The 15,359-nt window shown below is 50.3% G+C and overlaps 1 protein-coding gene across 2 annotated transcripts in view; it reads left to right on the top strand.

Moving 5' to 3' along the window:
• Positions 1 to 13,455, top strand: part of SEMA4C (semaphorin 4C) — a 56,505-nt gene extending 43,050 nt beyond the window's left edge. For both annotated transcript variants that reach the window (XM_035117994.3, XM_035117995.3), the window contains exons 5-15: positions 1,631 to 1,729; positions 1,851 to 1,947; positions 2,252 to 2,368; positions 2,955 to 3,106; positions 3,614 to 3,789; positions 4,631 to 4,775; positions 5,870 to 6,065; positions 7,883 to 7,998; positions 8,625 to 8,782; positions 9,282 to 9,352; positions 11,045 to 13,455. In XM_035117994.3, the coding sequence (XP_034973885.1) occupies positions 1,631 to 1,729; positions 1,851 to 1,947; positions 2,252 to 2,368; positions 2,955 to 3,106; positions 3,614 to 3,789; positions 4,631 to 4,775; positions 5,870 to 6,065; positions 7,883 to 7,998; positions 8,625 to 8,782; positions 9,282 to 9,352; positions 11,045 to 11,886 (2,169 nt within the window). In that variant the 3' untranslated portion in view covers positions 11,887 to 13,455. The remainder of the gene's footprint in view (positions 1 to 1,630; positions 1,730 to 1,850; positions 1,948 to 2,251; positions 2,369 to 2,954; positions 3,107 to 3,613; positions 3,790 to 4,630; positions 4,776 to 5,869; positions 6,066 to 7,882; positions 7,999 to 8,624; positions 8,783 to 9,281; positions 9,353 to 11,044) is intronic.
• The last annotated feature ends 1,904 nt before the right edge of the window (positions 13,456 to 15,359 follow it).

Raw genomic sequence — 15,359 nt, 5'->3', positions numbered from 1 at the left:
TGTGCAAGGGCCCTTTCCCCATGAGCACCCAGGCACCCCGCAGAGAGCGTGGCTGCTTTCTACTTCCCCTTTCCATTGCCCTGCCCCGGGAACACAGATCAGCTCTAGTCGGCTGAGCTTCTGGCCTTTCCTGCTAAGCAAGCAGATCAGGGCTCTCTGCGCATCAAATCTTCCCCTGCAGACTTCTCTGACAAACATGAATCCTCACTGAACTGGGCTGGCTTTGTACCTTCTGGCAGTCAGCCTTTCTTCCTTGCTGACTGGGCAACAGGAGAGAGGGAGGCCAAGGCTGCATTCCTAACCCCACTTGACCTGGGAGTGAGCCCCATTGAATTCAGTGTGACCTGCATCTGAGTAGTCACAATTAAGACCACAGCTTTAGCAACCTCCCACCACTCTTTCCGTTGTCGCAGTTGATTATGGATCGTTGTTGATGGGGCTTCAATGTTGAGTCCCTTAGCAGGTTTTAAAACATTTTGCTCAGTGGTAAAGGTAGCCCCAATTAACCGGGCAGCTGATTTTCTAACTTTCAGTCCAAGAAGATTTTTTTTAAAAAACACCACCTCTGGGTGACAGCCATCCTCCTTAGAAGAGAGGTGTTCCCTTCGGTGTGAGAGGGAAGCAGAGGTGTCTTTCCTTAAGCAGGGTCTTCCTACAATATGCACAGGCTCCATATTAAAAAAACACCCCACATCCCCACCCTCCCTGGGGATCCATTTGTGTGTGGATATGAAAACAAATGCTGATTAATCAGTTAATTAATTTCTTACAAGAAAAAAAGGCAAGCAATGAGTGTCAGGAAAGGGATTGTGGCTTGTGGCGGCCAAGCATTCATCGCTTTTTCATCTTTCAACGTCTCTCCAGTTTGGAGTATCCTTTTCTGTTTTGTCCTGAAAGGGTGTCATGGCCGCTCCTGAATTTGCTGGCTTATTAAGCCAGGATTTGATACCAGGTTGCTGTATCTGTGTGCTGAATTCTGCACATTATTTGCATATAATATACATAGATGCATGCTTTGGTTACATGTACAGTGGTTCCTCTGGTTAGGAACGCTTCAGGTTACAAGCTCCGCTAACCCAGAAGTAGCTGCTCCAGGTTGCGAACTTTGTTTGCCCCAGGATGCGAACGGAAACCGTGCAGCAGGAGGCTCCATTAGCGAAAGTGCGCCTCAGGATAAGAACGGTTTCAGCTTAAGAGCAGACCTCCGGAATGAATTAAGTTCGTAACCAGAGCTCCTACCACTGTATTGTGCTTTTAATTGGTGTCATGGGCACACTAGAGTGGTTTTTGTGAAGGAGCTCTAACCTCTGATTGCTAAGTTTGGCTTCTGAGGAGCCTTGAGGACTGGAAACGTGATTTTAAAGAAAGGCAAGATTCTCCAGATGCTCACTTCTGCGTGTGAAATGCAACCACAAAATGGAAACAACCCATACCCTCTGAGACAGATCATTTGGCAGAGAAGGAGACTCTTAATCTCAGGGTTGTGGGTTTGAGCCCCACGATGAGCAAAAAGTTCCTGCCTTGCAGGGGGTTGGACTAGATGACTCTCAAGGTCCCTTCCAACTCTGCGATTCCATTCTGTGTTTGTGGCCTTTGGAGTCTCACTAAGGAACTGCTTTTTCCTCCCCAGACTGACTGCTTCAACTACATCCGCTTCCTGCAGAGTTACAACAGCTCCCACATGTATGCCTGTGGGACTTATGCCTTCCAGCCCAAGTGTGCCTACATTGTGAGTATGGTGGGGAGCTCTTCTGTCCGTGAATGGTGCTTGGGCATGTGGGCTGAGTGTGCTAAATGGGGGCAACTGGCTCAGTCCCATCACACTCCTCTCTTTCTTGGGCTCCTTGCAGAATCTGGCCACCTTCTCCTTGGACAGACTCTCCTTTGAAGACGGAAGGGGGAAGTGCCCCTATGACCCCGACAAGGGGCACACGGGCCTCATTGTGGGTAAGTAGTGGCACCCAGGGCTGCCTGCCTTCTTCAGCCTGAGGAGCAAAGTCCAAATGGCAGGATGTCCCACTGGGGGGGCGCTCTTTCACAAAGCTCACTCAAATGGATTCTGCAGAAGGGCTTTGGGGTGCACTGCGGGGAAGAGCCAACTTCTGCAAAGGTTTTCTTGCCTGGTCGCCTGCAGGCAAGTTCTCACTCTCCACAGGCAACCAGGCAAGTAACAGCTGGGCAGCCTGCTCCCTGCCTGCTCCCCCTGGGACTCTTCAAGCCAGGTTAACCCCTTCTCTTCCACCCATTTCAGGGGAAGAGTTGTATTCAGCGACACTCTACAACTTTCTGGGTACGGAACCTGTGATCCTGCGCAACCTGGGCCCCCAGTATTCTGTCAAGACTGAGCATCTGCCCACATGGCTCAATGGTGAGATGCGAGGGGGGAGGGGGTTCTCCAGTTGGGCTCTCTGTGCGCCTCAGCGCATCATGGCTCCTCCTTACAGATGCAAGTTTTCCACAGTGGGTTCCAGGCAGAGCTTCACAAGTGTGGCATATGCTGTTTGCCTTGGCTTACTTAGCTTGGGAAAACCAGCACCCTCTGCTTCTGTACTCTCAAAATGTAATCTCAAGTCTGCACATAGCTCAATGTTGTCTGTGCTAGGCATGGGGAACCTGAAACCAAGTGTTGCTAAAGCCCGTGTGGTGTAGTGGTTAAAACATTGGACTGAGATCTGGGAGAACCAGAGTTCAAGGCCCCATTCAGGTGTAAAACTCGCTGAGTTACCTTGGGCCGGTCACTGTCACTCAGGCTAACCCACCTCACAGGGCTGTTGTGAAGATTAAATGGGGAGAGAGGTCCTTGGAGGAAAGGAGGGGTATAACTGTAATTGAAAGAAAGTAGGCCAGGATTATATCTGCGCATGTGTGTTTGGTTGGGGCTTAGAGGGGATTGGGATGGATGTCTTGGGTTTCAGGACTGGCCCTTCATCTTTCTTCCTTTCCTCCTTTTGTAGAACCCCACTTTGTGGGCTCGGCCTTCGTCCGGGAGAGCAAAGGCAGTGACAGAGGGGATGAGGACAAGGTCTATTTCTTCTTCAGCGAGCGGGCGGTGGAGTACGACTGTGACATAGACCAAGTTGTGGCCCGGGTAGCCAGAGTCTGCAAGGTAGGCGGCACTTCCAGAGGCGATGGAGAGTTATGGCAGGCACTGCGTGGCCCAACCACCTCAGAAGACTCCAGCTGGGTCAGAGCCTAAGGCTTGTCTAGTCCAGCAGCCCAAATCAGAGTTAAAGGAAGGATGCATTATTTAAAAAAAACCTACAGAATTCTTTTATTGCAATGGAACGATTCTCTTATTTACAGACACTCCAATAATAAGTCCTTATTCTGATGCAGATATTTCACCCTCTGGCCAACGACACAGAGGTCTTCATCACTGGCCTGATATAGCATCAAAGGAATGAAATGTGAGAAATCTAAAGAATAAAAAACTTTTAACAAGTCAGCATTTCTAGAATAAAAAACAAACATGCACAAAACAGGAAGAAGCTGGTTCTCATACCTTGTTATCTTTGCGTCACTTCTTCCCCTCCTGCTCTTGAAATTTTGCCTGTAAGCTCCTTGAGACAGGGACCTCTCTCCCCCCTCTTAAATGTGAATTATCTCTATGCAGGGGGACGTGGGTGGCGCCCGGACGTTGCAGAAGAGGTGGACGACGTTCCTGAAGGCACGGTTGTTGTGCTCTATTCCGGAGCAGCAGCTGCATTTCAATCGGATCCAGGGAACGTACACTCTGAGTGGGGATCATTGGCCTGAAACGAGCTTTTTCGGAGTCTTCCAAGCACGCTGGTAAGGCAGCAAAGAACTGCTTTCAGATTTCTCCTGTGGGGCTGGTGGCCCTTTGCTATGCAAAGGCTGAGTGGATGGGTGGCAGGGCTGCAGGAGTGTAAAAATGTCACAAGGTATGAGGGTGAGAACAGAATCTCAGCATTGAGATTCTCTGCTTTCACTTTTTTTAAAACAAGCAAGCATCTTGTCCTAAGGCCAGAAACAATATTTGTTAGGTATTGATAGATGGACTATTGATACAACTGAATTATTTTTTTTTAAAAAATAGTTTTTGAAAATGACATTCAGTGAAATTTCCTTAAAACAATATAAAAAGAAATCTATATATTAGAAATACAACCATATCCTTTGAAGCACGTAGTCCATGCCTATAGAAATCTTGGGAACAGGAGGGGCGATCAGACAAGATTTCCAGGGGAAAAGGGAGAAGGGTATGTTAAAGGTATCTTTTGGGCACACACACTAATCTGCCCATAGTGAGCAGGACCTGTACTAGTCATGCAACACGGGGGGAAGAGCAGCATAAACTGCCTAAATTAATCTGGTTAAGCAAAATATAGGACTACATGGCTGATTTGGTTTTTCTAACTTGTTTTTCTGGAAGCTATTCAAGAAAACAAATACAGTATGTTCATTGAAAAATGGTCTTTGTTTATTTGGGGAATAACAAATTTCAAGATAAAAAGCAAGCCTAGTGTATGGTTGTTTTTCTATGCTGTCATATCAGTTTAGGATTTCATTTTTGGGGGGGTGGGGTAACTATTTAAAATAAAATCTTCCCAATCTTGGTTGCTCTCTATCGCTAAACTTATTTCTCCCACCCGCCCGTTCTTTCCTGCAGGGGAGATATGGATGTTTCTGCCGTCTGCCAATACCAGATTCAAGAGGTGCAGAAAGTGTTTGACGGTCCCTACAAAGAGTACAGCGAGGTAGCTCAGAAGTGGGTTCGGTACTCGGACCAAGTGCCCAGTCCTCGTCCTGGAGCAGTAAGTACTTCTGGGGAATAGAGTGGGAATCGTGAGTGGCTTGCCTGCCCCCACCCCCTGAGAGATGGGCTGCCCAGGTGCTGCCCCCTTCTGGTCTGTGAGGGCAGAAGTGTACCCATCACTCCCTTCCCTCCCAATTTCCCCTTGGGCAGATTGGCTCACAGAGCCCGGGATGGTGCCAATCCTGAGATTCCTTCTCCACATCCAGATTGTTCCAGAGTATGTTTACTTTTTATCACGTGTGGTAGATATCCCACGCCACTACACAGGGCAGGTGGCAGCAACACGAAAGTGTAGGCACACATTTGGAAAATGTGGATATGATGGAGCAACTCAGTGGAAATTTCCCCTGGTGTTACATGGAAGACTTGGCATGTCCCCAAGCTTATGTGAATCCCCACCCCAGCTGATGGTGTGATTCCTGCATCACAGTGGGTCATACTAGATGGCCCTCGGGAGCCCTACCACCTCAATGATTCTGGGATGGTTCTATGATAATGGGCCAAAGTGCTTTGTATCCAAGCATGATCGGGCTGACCGTTGAGAGTATAGGCAGCTGGGATAGCTCAGCTGGTAGAGCACGAGACTTTAAATCTCAGGGTCATGGGTTCAAGCGCCACACAGGGCAAGAGATTCCTGCATTGCAGGGGGTTGGGCTAGCTGACCCTTGTGGTCATTTCCAACTCTGCAATTCCATTATTATCCCTGTGTGTCTCTGGCTGTCTCTCTGTCATAAGGGTCTACTCGCCTAGTGGAAGTTACATTTCCTGGCTTCAAATCCCTGCATCTTTTCCCATGTGGACATTACTTTTCCCAGGTGCCTTCTTATTTAGCCATGAGGAAAGTGTGCTCTGCACACCAGGAGCAGCCAATATGGGGCTCTCAGGCTGTTGCTGAACTGCAGCTCCCCGCCTGATTGTACTGCTTGGGGCTGATAGGAGCTGGAAGGCAACTCCTTCTGTACGCCCTCAGAAGCACTCTTCTTCATGACTGCTTTGCATCCACCATGGCTGGGCCTTTTCAAATTAAAATCATTTTTGCAGAGCATTTTAAGTTCTGACCTACCTAAGCCCTGCATCTTCCCTTCTCTCCAGTGCATCACCAACTCCCTGGAGCTGCCTGACAACACGCTCAATTTTGCAAAGAAGCACCCCCTGATGGATAAGGTGGTCCCTCCCCAAGGCAACCGGCCTTTGCTGGTCAAGAAGGAGGCCAACTTCACCCAGCTGGTGGTGGAACGGGTTCATGGCTTGGATGGCAAACCGTATGAATTGCTCTACATTGGCACAGGTATGGGATTCTAAGGCCCAGAGCACTCTTTGCATGCAGAAGGTCAGAGTTTCACCTCTGGCACATCAAATAAAAGGGTCTTGGTTAGTGAAGGATGGCAAAGCTTCTCTGCAGGAGGTCTTGGGAGTGCTGCTGCCTGTCAGAGTAGACCAGGGATAGGGAACCTGTGCCCCTCAAGATGGTGAACTACCAACTCTCATCCCCCCCTCCAATGACCATGTTGGCTGAGGCTGTTGGGAGTTGGAGTCCAGCTCAGGGCCATCTCAAGCCCATCCGGCGCCGTGGTGCAAAGGTCCCTCCGGCAGCGCCCCCCCCCGTTTCCCAGAGTTGCTGACCTTTTTAAAGGGGGGGGAACCCCAAAGTAAGTTGTATGCCACTTTCTCCCCTGCTCCATTTTATCCTCACAACACCCTTGTAAGGTAGGTCAGGCTGAGAGGGAGCGATTGGCCCGAAGTCACCCAATAAGCTTCAGGGCTGAGTGGGGATTTGAACCCTGGTCTCACAGGTCCCACACTCTTAACACCACCATGGCCCCTCCTACTAGGATTTGGGGGTGCGGGTGGGAGGCAAGGGGCGGGCCATGGCCCCACCAAGCTCACCTGGCACAAGAGGTTCTGCAGGTGGCTGGTGCAGGCGGCATAGGCAGCCTGGTCTAAGTTCTCGGCCACTCAGTAATAGCGCTCCTGCAAGGCGATGGCGCCCGCACTCCACATCGCAGCAGCCAAAGTCTGAGCACTGCACACAGAAGGGTGGCTTGAAGTCCAGGCACTGCGGGTGGCCCCACAGCAGCCCCAGCAGCGTGTGGAGGAGCAGTGCAAGGAGGAGCAGCCACGGGCAGCGCCCAGGAGGAGCCCACATGCCATGCCTCCCTTCCTTGGCGCTGCTGAGCTCAGATCAGGACAGGTGCGGGCTCCTGGCGGCGAGGAAGAAGCGGCAGCTCCAGGCCTTGCCCTCGGCGGCCGGCCGCCTCCTGGCAGCCCTCGCATGCTGCGAGGGTCTGGCAAAGCACGCGCGTCGCGGTGCGCCTTGGCACTTCGGCAGCTCCCGCCGGCGTGCTCTGAGGGCCCCTTCGCTGAGGGGGAGATAGGAAAGGTGAGAGACAGCCCTCCGGGCGGGCAGTGGGGCGGAGGCTCCGGGCGCAGCACAGAATGGAAGGGAGGAATGTCCTTCTCACAGACACCAGCTGTCTGGCGAGCACAGCAGTGCCCCTGGTGGCCAGGCGCTCTGGCGCATTACGCCACCCAGCCCAGGCCTAGAGACGGCCCTGGTCCAGCCACATCTGGAAAACCACAGGCTCCCCATCCCTGGTGTGCTTGCTTCACAAACTGAAAGTCCACTGCCAGGCAGAGAAGATTGTGTAGGGGGGCTGGCTTTGTATGCTCAGTTGCAGCACCTCTGCAGATAGGCTGCAACCTGCTTCTGGGTTTGGGGGGTGGAAATGCCACACGATCCCCCTCTTGGGTCAGATGAGAACAACGTAATTTCAGTTTAGATGTTGGGGCGATTCTTGGAAGGAGTGGCCTGAGGAAGGACTAGCTTAATGGTAGGGCACTGCTTTGCATGCAGAAGGTCCTCGGATCAACCCCTGACACCTCCAGGAAGGCCTGGGAAAGATTCCTGACCTGGAATCCCAGAGAGCTGCTGACCGGCAGTGTCAGCTAGGTGGACCTAATGGCCTGACTCCTCGGTTCCTATGATATGGTAACTAGGAGAGCCAGGGGTCCCTAGGGCAGCTCTGTTCTGGAGGAGGGTGGCCCAGAGTGTGCCTTCCTGTGATGCTTCTTTGCCATGACCTCCCTCTCTTTAATTTCCTGAAGATAATGGCTGGCTGCACAAGGCCGTGGTCTTGCCATCGGGTGTCCACCTGATCGAAGAGCTGCAGATCTTTGAGCAAGCCCAGCCTGTCAAGAGCCTAGTGTTGTCCCTGCAGAAGGTACGAAATGTCCCTGCGTGGGCTGGGGTTGGAAACATGGGAGGTGACAGCAGGCAGCAGTCCTTTCCTTGTCCCCGATCGCACCACCTGATGGGCAGTGCTGATGTGTAAGCCCACCCCAAAAGCCTTGCTCAAAACAGATTCTACAAGTTAAGACCACTTGCTTTTGCTTTGGCTAATTTGACTTTCAGGATTCAGACACCAAAGGGTTAGTGAGAGGGTCTTTTTGATGAGGGATTGGTGGAATCGTAGTGTTTTGGAGGCGAGAGAACAGTGGGATGTGCTGGTCAGGAGATGAGGCCAGTGCAGCCAAGCTGAGCACGACAGGATTGTGGTCAGCCACTGTGCACTTTGGGGTTTGCTAAGATTTCATCAGAAACTGCCTGCATGGTTCTCTGCAACCATAGGGACTAGAAACCTGGACAAATGTATGCAAACTTAGATCCACAACATCCCACATTTGGCTGGAGATGTTTGTGCCTCTGCAGCGAGAGCATGCAATAGACTAGCAACCCAGGGAATGAGGCAGCGCTGACTTTTTCAGTGGTATCTGAAGATTAAGGTGGGAGCAAAGTGGTGTGACTCTAGATTCTGCTCCAGTATTGATCGTCTTCCTCTCACCCCAGAGGGTGCTGTTTGTTGGCTCCAACTCCCAAGTTATCCAGCTTCCTGTGGCCGACTGCAGCAAGTATCACAGCTGTTCTGACTGCATCCTTGCTAAGGACCCTTACTGTGCCTGGACATGGAATGGGAGTCGCTGTGTTCGCATAGATGCCTATGATGGGTAAGCGGCACACCAGTGCATCTTGGAAAGTGGCAAAAGAGGGAGTGAAAATGAAGGGAAATGTGAAGAGCAGTTGTCTGTTTGTGTACGCCCTGAGACATCAACTCAGGAATCTTGTTCAGCTACTCTTCTGTGCCCAGACCTTTGCTGAATGCTCTTAAGTAGCTTCCCCGCCTCCTTGTAACAACCAGGCCTAGAAACCTCTGCAGTTTCTGAGGGTCAGAACTCTGTGCCTGCACAAAAAGAACTTACAGGCATGCAGAATACACTCAGCTCTGGTTTTATGGTCCTGTTGCCTTTTATTTAAATAATTTATATCCTGCTTTTCACACATGTCTCAAAGTGGCTTACAAAGAAAAAATAAAACAGACAATGTACAAATTTTAAAACAAAGGTGACCACCAGCTTTTCCTTGGTATTGTGGTGCTGTTCCTTAGCTTTGTTCCCTCTGTCTTTGTGGCAAAACATCTTCTGATGAACTGGCTTTTGGCTCTTTTAGGACCTCGCTGCTGTTCCAGGATTTGGGAGTGGAGTCTGGGATTTGCAGCCCCCTGCGCACGTCAAAATCAGGTCAGTCCTCCTCTGCAATTTTCAGGCAGTGTTGTGTTGTGGTTACTTTGTGGAATCCTCATATATATGCTTTGTGGGACCTGTGGTTTCAGCATTGTGGTCCTTCAGTGACAAGACAAGCTTAACTAGGGTGATTGTGTGTTTCAAAAGCTCAGTTGCAACTCCAAAGCTGGCATCTTCATAGGAAATGCCACAAAATCGAGACAGTCTTGCTCATCTCTCATGCCAAGTGCAGGAAACACTCCAGCTTTCATCAGTAACTCCGGAGCAATGTCCTCAGTTGTCTCCACACCACACACCTCCTTTTTATCCTCACAGCAGCCCTGTGAGGTAGGTTGGGCTAAGCAAAAGTGGCAGGCCTAGAGTCACCCAGGGAGCTTCATAGCTAATTGAGGATTTGACCCTAGGCCTACCCTGGGGTGCTCTTTCATGCAACCCACGGACTCTCACAGGCTGTGCCTGGATGAACTCTCGCTGCAAGGAGATTGGGGTGCTTGTCTGAGGGCAGCCCTGGGACTTGTGGCTGGACCATGAAAAGGAGGAGGCATAATTGCCTCTTGATCAAAACTCACATGACATTTCGTCCTCCATCTGCAAATCCTTCTAGAAATGGTGGTGGGAGCCTGTGGGCACATAATTTGAAGCACAACAGAACAGAATTAGACAAAGAGGCTGCCTGATCAGAATGTCTATACTAAGTCACTTTCACACAATACATTTAAAGTGTTATGATACCACGTTAAACAGTCCTGGATTCCCCAAAAGGATTCTGGGAACTGTAGTTCGTTGAGGGTGCTGAAAGTTGTTTGGAGACCCCTTTTCCCCTCGCAGAGCTACAATTCTCAGAGTGGTTTAAGAGTCAGTCCCTCTTCCCAGGGAATTCTGGGAATTGTAGCTCCGTGATTGATGAAGACCTGCCTTTTTGAAAAGGACTTTGGTTATTGGGGTAATTTTTTGCTTGATTAGTTCTAGGTTTCTTTTTTGCTGCTGGAATTCATTAAACAGGTTGAATATTGTTAATTTATTACTTTGAATATAGCTCAAGCCAGTAGAGCATGAGACACTTAATCTCAGGGTCTTGGGTTCGAGCTGCATTGCCAGGGCTTAGTTTACCCTCATGGTCCCTTCAACTCGGCAGCTCTGTGATTCTGTGACACTATACAGAGTAGGGCTGCCATACACCCGGAATTTCTGGACATAGCTGGGATTCGTCTGTCAGAAATAGCCTTTGGGCGGAATTACTGAAATTCAGCCAAAATGTCCGGGAAACCCCAGGCATAGAGCAACCCATGTTGGAAGTGTTGATGTTTTGGCAAATTTCATTTTAAAAAAAACCTCAAAAACTTTTTTTAAAAGCTCAACAGCTTTGCTATTTTTGCTTTTTGTAATATGGCAACCCTAATATTGAGGTTTGTCAGGGATTAAGTGTTTGGACAAACAGGTGGGATAGACATTTTTAAAAATGTTTGCCACTCTTTAGGTTCTTGGGAGGGACATACAGGATACAAATGCAATATATAAAGACTCTGCTGTTTTTTTAATTTCTGCTTGTGGGATTCCAGGGTGCTTTTGCTTTGAAAGCAAGAAAATCCTGTGTTTCGTAGCCTGCAAGGACCCCTGTCTGTGGGCAGAAGAATAGCTAGGTGTGATGCCCTCCCTGTCTCTTGTTCACCTTCTCCTTTCTCTCTGCAGGAACCAAAGTCATTCCTAAGAACATCACAGTGATGGTGGGCACAGACCTGGTCCTGCCTTGCCGCCCAACCTCCAACCTGGCCCAGGCTCGCTGGACCTTCAATGGGCAGGAGTTGCCTGAGGAGCGGGACTCGGTCCTGTACGATGCCCACCTCAAGGCGCTGATCATCTTGGGCACCAGTCTGAAGCACAGCGGGCTGTACAGGTGTGTCCAGCTGGAGGAACGCAATGAGCTGATGTCCGAGAGCTACATCGTCACCGTGGTCTCTGGCCCAGCCATGACTCTGGAAGCACGAGCCCCTCTGGAGAACCTGGGCCTGGTGTGGATGGTTGTGATCGCTCTGGCCGCCGTGTGCTTGGTGCTTCTGTTGGTGGTGCTGTCCCTGCGGCGCAGGCTAAAGGAAGAGCTGGAGAAGGGTTCCAAGGCCATTGAGAGCACCTTGGTCTACCCCATCGAGCTGCCCAAGGAGGCGAAGAGCCCCACCTTCATTCCCAGCACCACCTCGGACTCGGATGAGAAGCTGTGGGACCCAGCCAGCTACTACTACTCCGATGGGTCCCTGAAGATCGTCCCAGGCCATGCTGTGTGCCAGAACGGAGGCACCACGCCCTCTCCCACCACCAATGGCATCCCCGGGCAGCCCCTGCAGTCTCCCCCGCTCCACTCGCCCAACCGCATCAACCTGGGCAACATCCGCGGCTCTTCCTCCAACGGCTACATCCGCCTCAACCTGGGCGCCGAGGAGCGGCCAGACTACAGCGACCTGGCGGAGGAGCTGCGCCGGAAGCTCAAGCAGAGGCAAGCTCTGCCCGACTCAAATCCCGAGGAGTCGTCCGTATGAGCAGCGCTGTGGACTGGGCTGCCAGTGTGTTATTACTCAACTACCTCATAAACTAGGCCGGGATCACTGCCCCAGGCTGGTTCTACTACTTTTTTTAAGAAAAGAAAATCCTATTTAAATACTTCCTTCAGACACTCCGGACTCCAGTTTTTATACACTGCCAAGAAGCCATTACAGGCTGCTCCTGCCTCATTCAGTGTTTTCAGCTGTGCTTCCTTCTGAGAAATCCCCGGGGCTTTGGGGGAGCGTGTTCAACTCTTCCTCTGCCTTGGATGAGCCTGGACCTCATTGGAGACTTAACCATTGCACTGGCAGACCCAATAATTCAGGCCTGTCCCCCCACCCACCACCAAAACGGCTCTGTAGCTGGTGGCAGTGCGGACAGCATAAGGCAGGGCAGAGTCTTGTTCCCAGTACACAGCTGCCGTTGGCGCCATGCTGTTCTGCTTGTCACTTCCCTCTCCTGTGCGGACCAGGAAACCACCAGCCATATGCAATAGTTGGGCCAGGGTAGCTGAGAGTCTGTGCCCATGCCTCTGAAGGAAACACTGAGGATTAACATGAAGGTGTATAACCCCCCCCCCCCCGGGTGTAATGCCGCAAAGGGGGGGGGCTGCATGTGTGGGGCTGGGCCTTTTCAAGCTTAGATGCCTTGGTGAGAGCGCAAAGGGGTTGGGGTTGAGAAGAACTGAGTTCCAGTGAAGACTTGCAATAACTGAGCTGGAGGCTGCTTTGCCTGGAAAAGACCCACCTTTTGTCAAGGGGTGGGCCAAAGGGTGGCACCGCCAGGGAAGGGGAGCAGGATCTGGGTCTGCCCAAGGGATTGTGGTGAGGTCAAGGCAGAAAGTTTTGAGTGGCAATCTCCCGTCCTGCTAAAGCCTTTCAGGCTTCTATTCAACTCAGTGGGGCTTCTGCAGGAGACCTGCCCAGTAAATCACACCCTTCCCAGTCTGTGTGGCCCCCTCCCCATGGCACCCACCTCCAGATCTGCCACCTGTGGTGACCACCTTTACTTACCCCGTGGTAAGACATGCTTCTGGAGGGAGGGAGAGAGAACCCGTGTGTGTGTGTGTGTGTGTGTGTGTGTGTGTGTGTGTGTGTGAGAGAGAGAGAGAGAGAGAGAGAGAGAGAGAGAGAGAGAGAGAGAGAGAGAGAGAGAGAGAGAAATGCCTCTTCCTTCAAAGCAATTGACTGCTGTGACTAAACTGAGCTTCCTCCCTTCTTTTGGGGGGATGAGGAGCATGCAGTGTAGATACCCCCCACTCCCCTGGCTGGATCCCTGCCTGGTAACCAAGCCCTCAACACAGCCAGACCCTTCCCCTAAACCTGCATGCCTCACACCACTGCCAGCAGCTGACTTCACCCCCTCCTCTCTTTTTACCCTTTTTTTAAGCCAAGAAAAACCCCATGTAAATAATAAGAGGGGCCTCTTGATAACAAGGGTCTCTTGCTTGCCCCTGCCCCCCTTCCCCAGGCAATTCGTGTAATTTATTTGTTACTGAAATATATTTATTTGATGTAAATATCTGAATATTTTTATATTAATAATAAAATGGAGAATAAGAATAACATGATGAGTACCATGTTCATCGGGTGTGTGTGTGTGTGTGTGTTCTCTTCCATTGCAGAACATGCCTTCTCAGGAGAAGAGTGCGCATTATATGTTATTAATAATAATTGACGGCAGGAATTGTAAAAATCTCATTGGGTGTACACTGCATTTTACAGAACAGAAGAGGTCCTTGCCCCAAGCAGACTGCAATCTAAATCTTGATGGGAGAAGTAGGGAGAGAGCAGAAAATTGGGAGAAAAAAAGGTGAATGTGGTGTGTATCCAGGACCAGCCCTACTTGGGAGTAGACCCATGGACATAAAATGACATGGCTAACTTAAGTTGATTGTTTTCAGTGGATCTCTACATCACATTTGGAAGAAGAGAGTGAGGCAAAAACGTCATCTTGGGAGGAAGGCTGAATAAGGGCCATATATTGGGATATGGTGGTGGGTAATTTCAGATTGTCTCTTCTCGAAAACGAAAACCTGACAAATCGCTGTGTGATTATGCTAACCTTTGCCAAACACCAGATATTTTTGACAACAACACCCCAGTGTATCTAAGGGGTGATGAGACCTGTAGTTCAAAACATCTCGAGGGCGCTAGGTTGGTGAAGGTTGGTTTTCTGCAATTTTTAAATTCCTGGCTATGATGCATCTCAGATGATGAATTGCCCAAGACAGGACAAACTCTTCTTTTTCTGCCCTGTGGAGGCCACTCCTGGATATCTCGCTGTCCTTTCGTTGGCTTTCCCGTCAACTGGGCCTCTTTCCCTGTGATCTTCGAGGCCTGCCCTTGTGACAGCCTGCCAGCCTTTTCCCTTTCGCTTGTGAGCTCATGGAAAAAGAACAGCAGGGCTATAAAAGGGCATTTCTCTGTTCCCAGCACTCAGAGGGCCAAGCAGGGAGGAGAGGGGTGGGGTGGTAGAGCCTGGTTCTCCCTGCTAGGGGAGGAAAGAACCAGAACTCCCAGGAAGCAGCTCTCTGGGCTCTGTTGTCACAACTGCCAGTTTAATGCATTCCCCGCTCCTGTTGATTCGAACACGCATTTATAAATATATTAAGGATGGAAGTAATGGTGTGTGTTGCAACAAATTTCTCCTCCCCCACTTATCCTGCCTTGAGCTTCCAGTCTGGGAAAATAACCCATAGTACAGTTTCCCCCTGCTACACATGAGGCACAGATCAGGCAATCAGCAAACCTTGCAATGAAGAGATTAAATTGGGTGTTAAAAAAGGTTTTGCAAGCAAGCTTCTGGAGTGGAACCTGGAATCTCAAGATATCTGCGCTTCCCCAGCTTGTGACCTATTCTGGCCTCTCAGCATTCAGTTCCTTATTTTCATAGCACTTACGACAACTTTGCCAAGAGTAAGGCAGACCGGTTAGTGTTTTTGTGTGTATCAATTAACATGGTGCTTCAGCAAAAAATTGACTAGTCTCCACCACCAAAATAATTTAAAATCTACATTTTGACAGGGGAAAATGGTGAAGAGAAGAGAGGGGAGGGAGGGAGGGATCTTTGTGTGGAATGAAGTTCAACCTACATAGGCTTTGCTAGAATTGGCAATGAAGATAAAGTCAAAGGCTTTGTGATCCTTACAACACCCCTGTAATGAAGGTCTGTATTACTGTCAAGTTGTGGAGGATGAGGCACAATCGCTTAGCTCAGACCACAATAGCGAGTTCATAGCAGAGGCCAACTCTAGGACACGAAATGCAACTGTCTGCCACTACTGACACGCTACCTGTAGAGCCATTAAGTCCAGAATAAAAATTTGCTGTCTGTACCACAGGGCAGTGTGGATTCCTGGCAGTGACCAAACCTGCCTTGACCGATGCCCGTTGGCACTGGCGGGATGGACAGCCTATGACAGGGAAGCCCATGACAGGTGGGTCCAGAGCCACAGAACTCCGGGAGA

This window comes from Zootoca vivipara, chromosome 6, assembly GCF_965207765.1.
Source record: "Zootoca vivipara chromosome 6, rZooViv2.hap1.1, whole genome shotgun sequence".
NCBI classification, from domain to species: Eukaryota; Metazoa; Chordata; class Lepidosauria; order Squamata; family Lacertidae; genus Zootoca; species Zootoca vivipara.
This window is presented reverse-complemented; position numbering and strand designations above follow the sequence as displayed.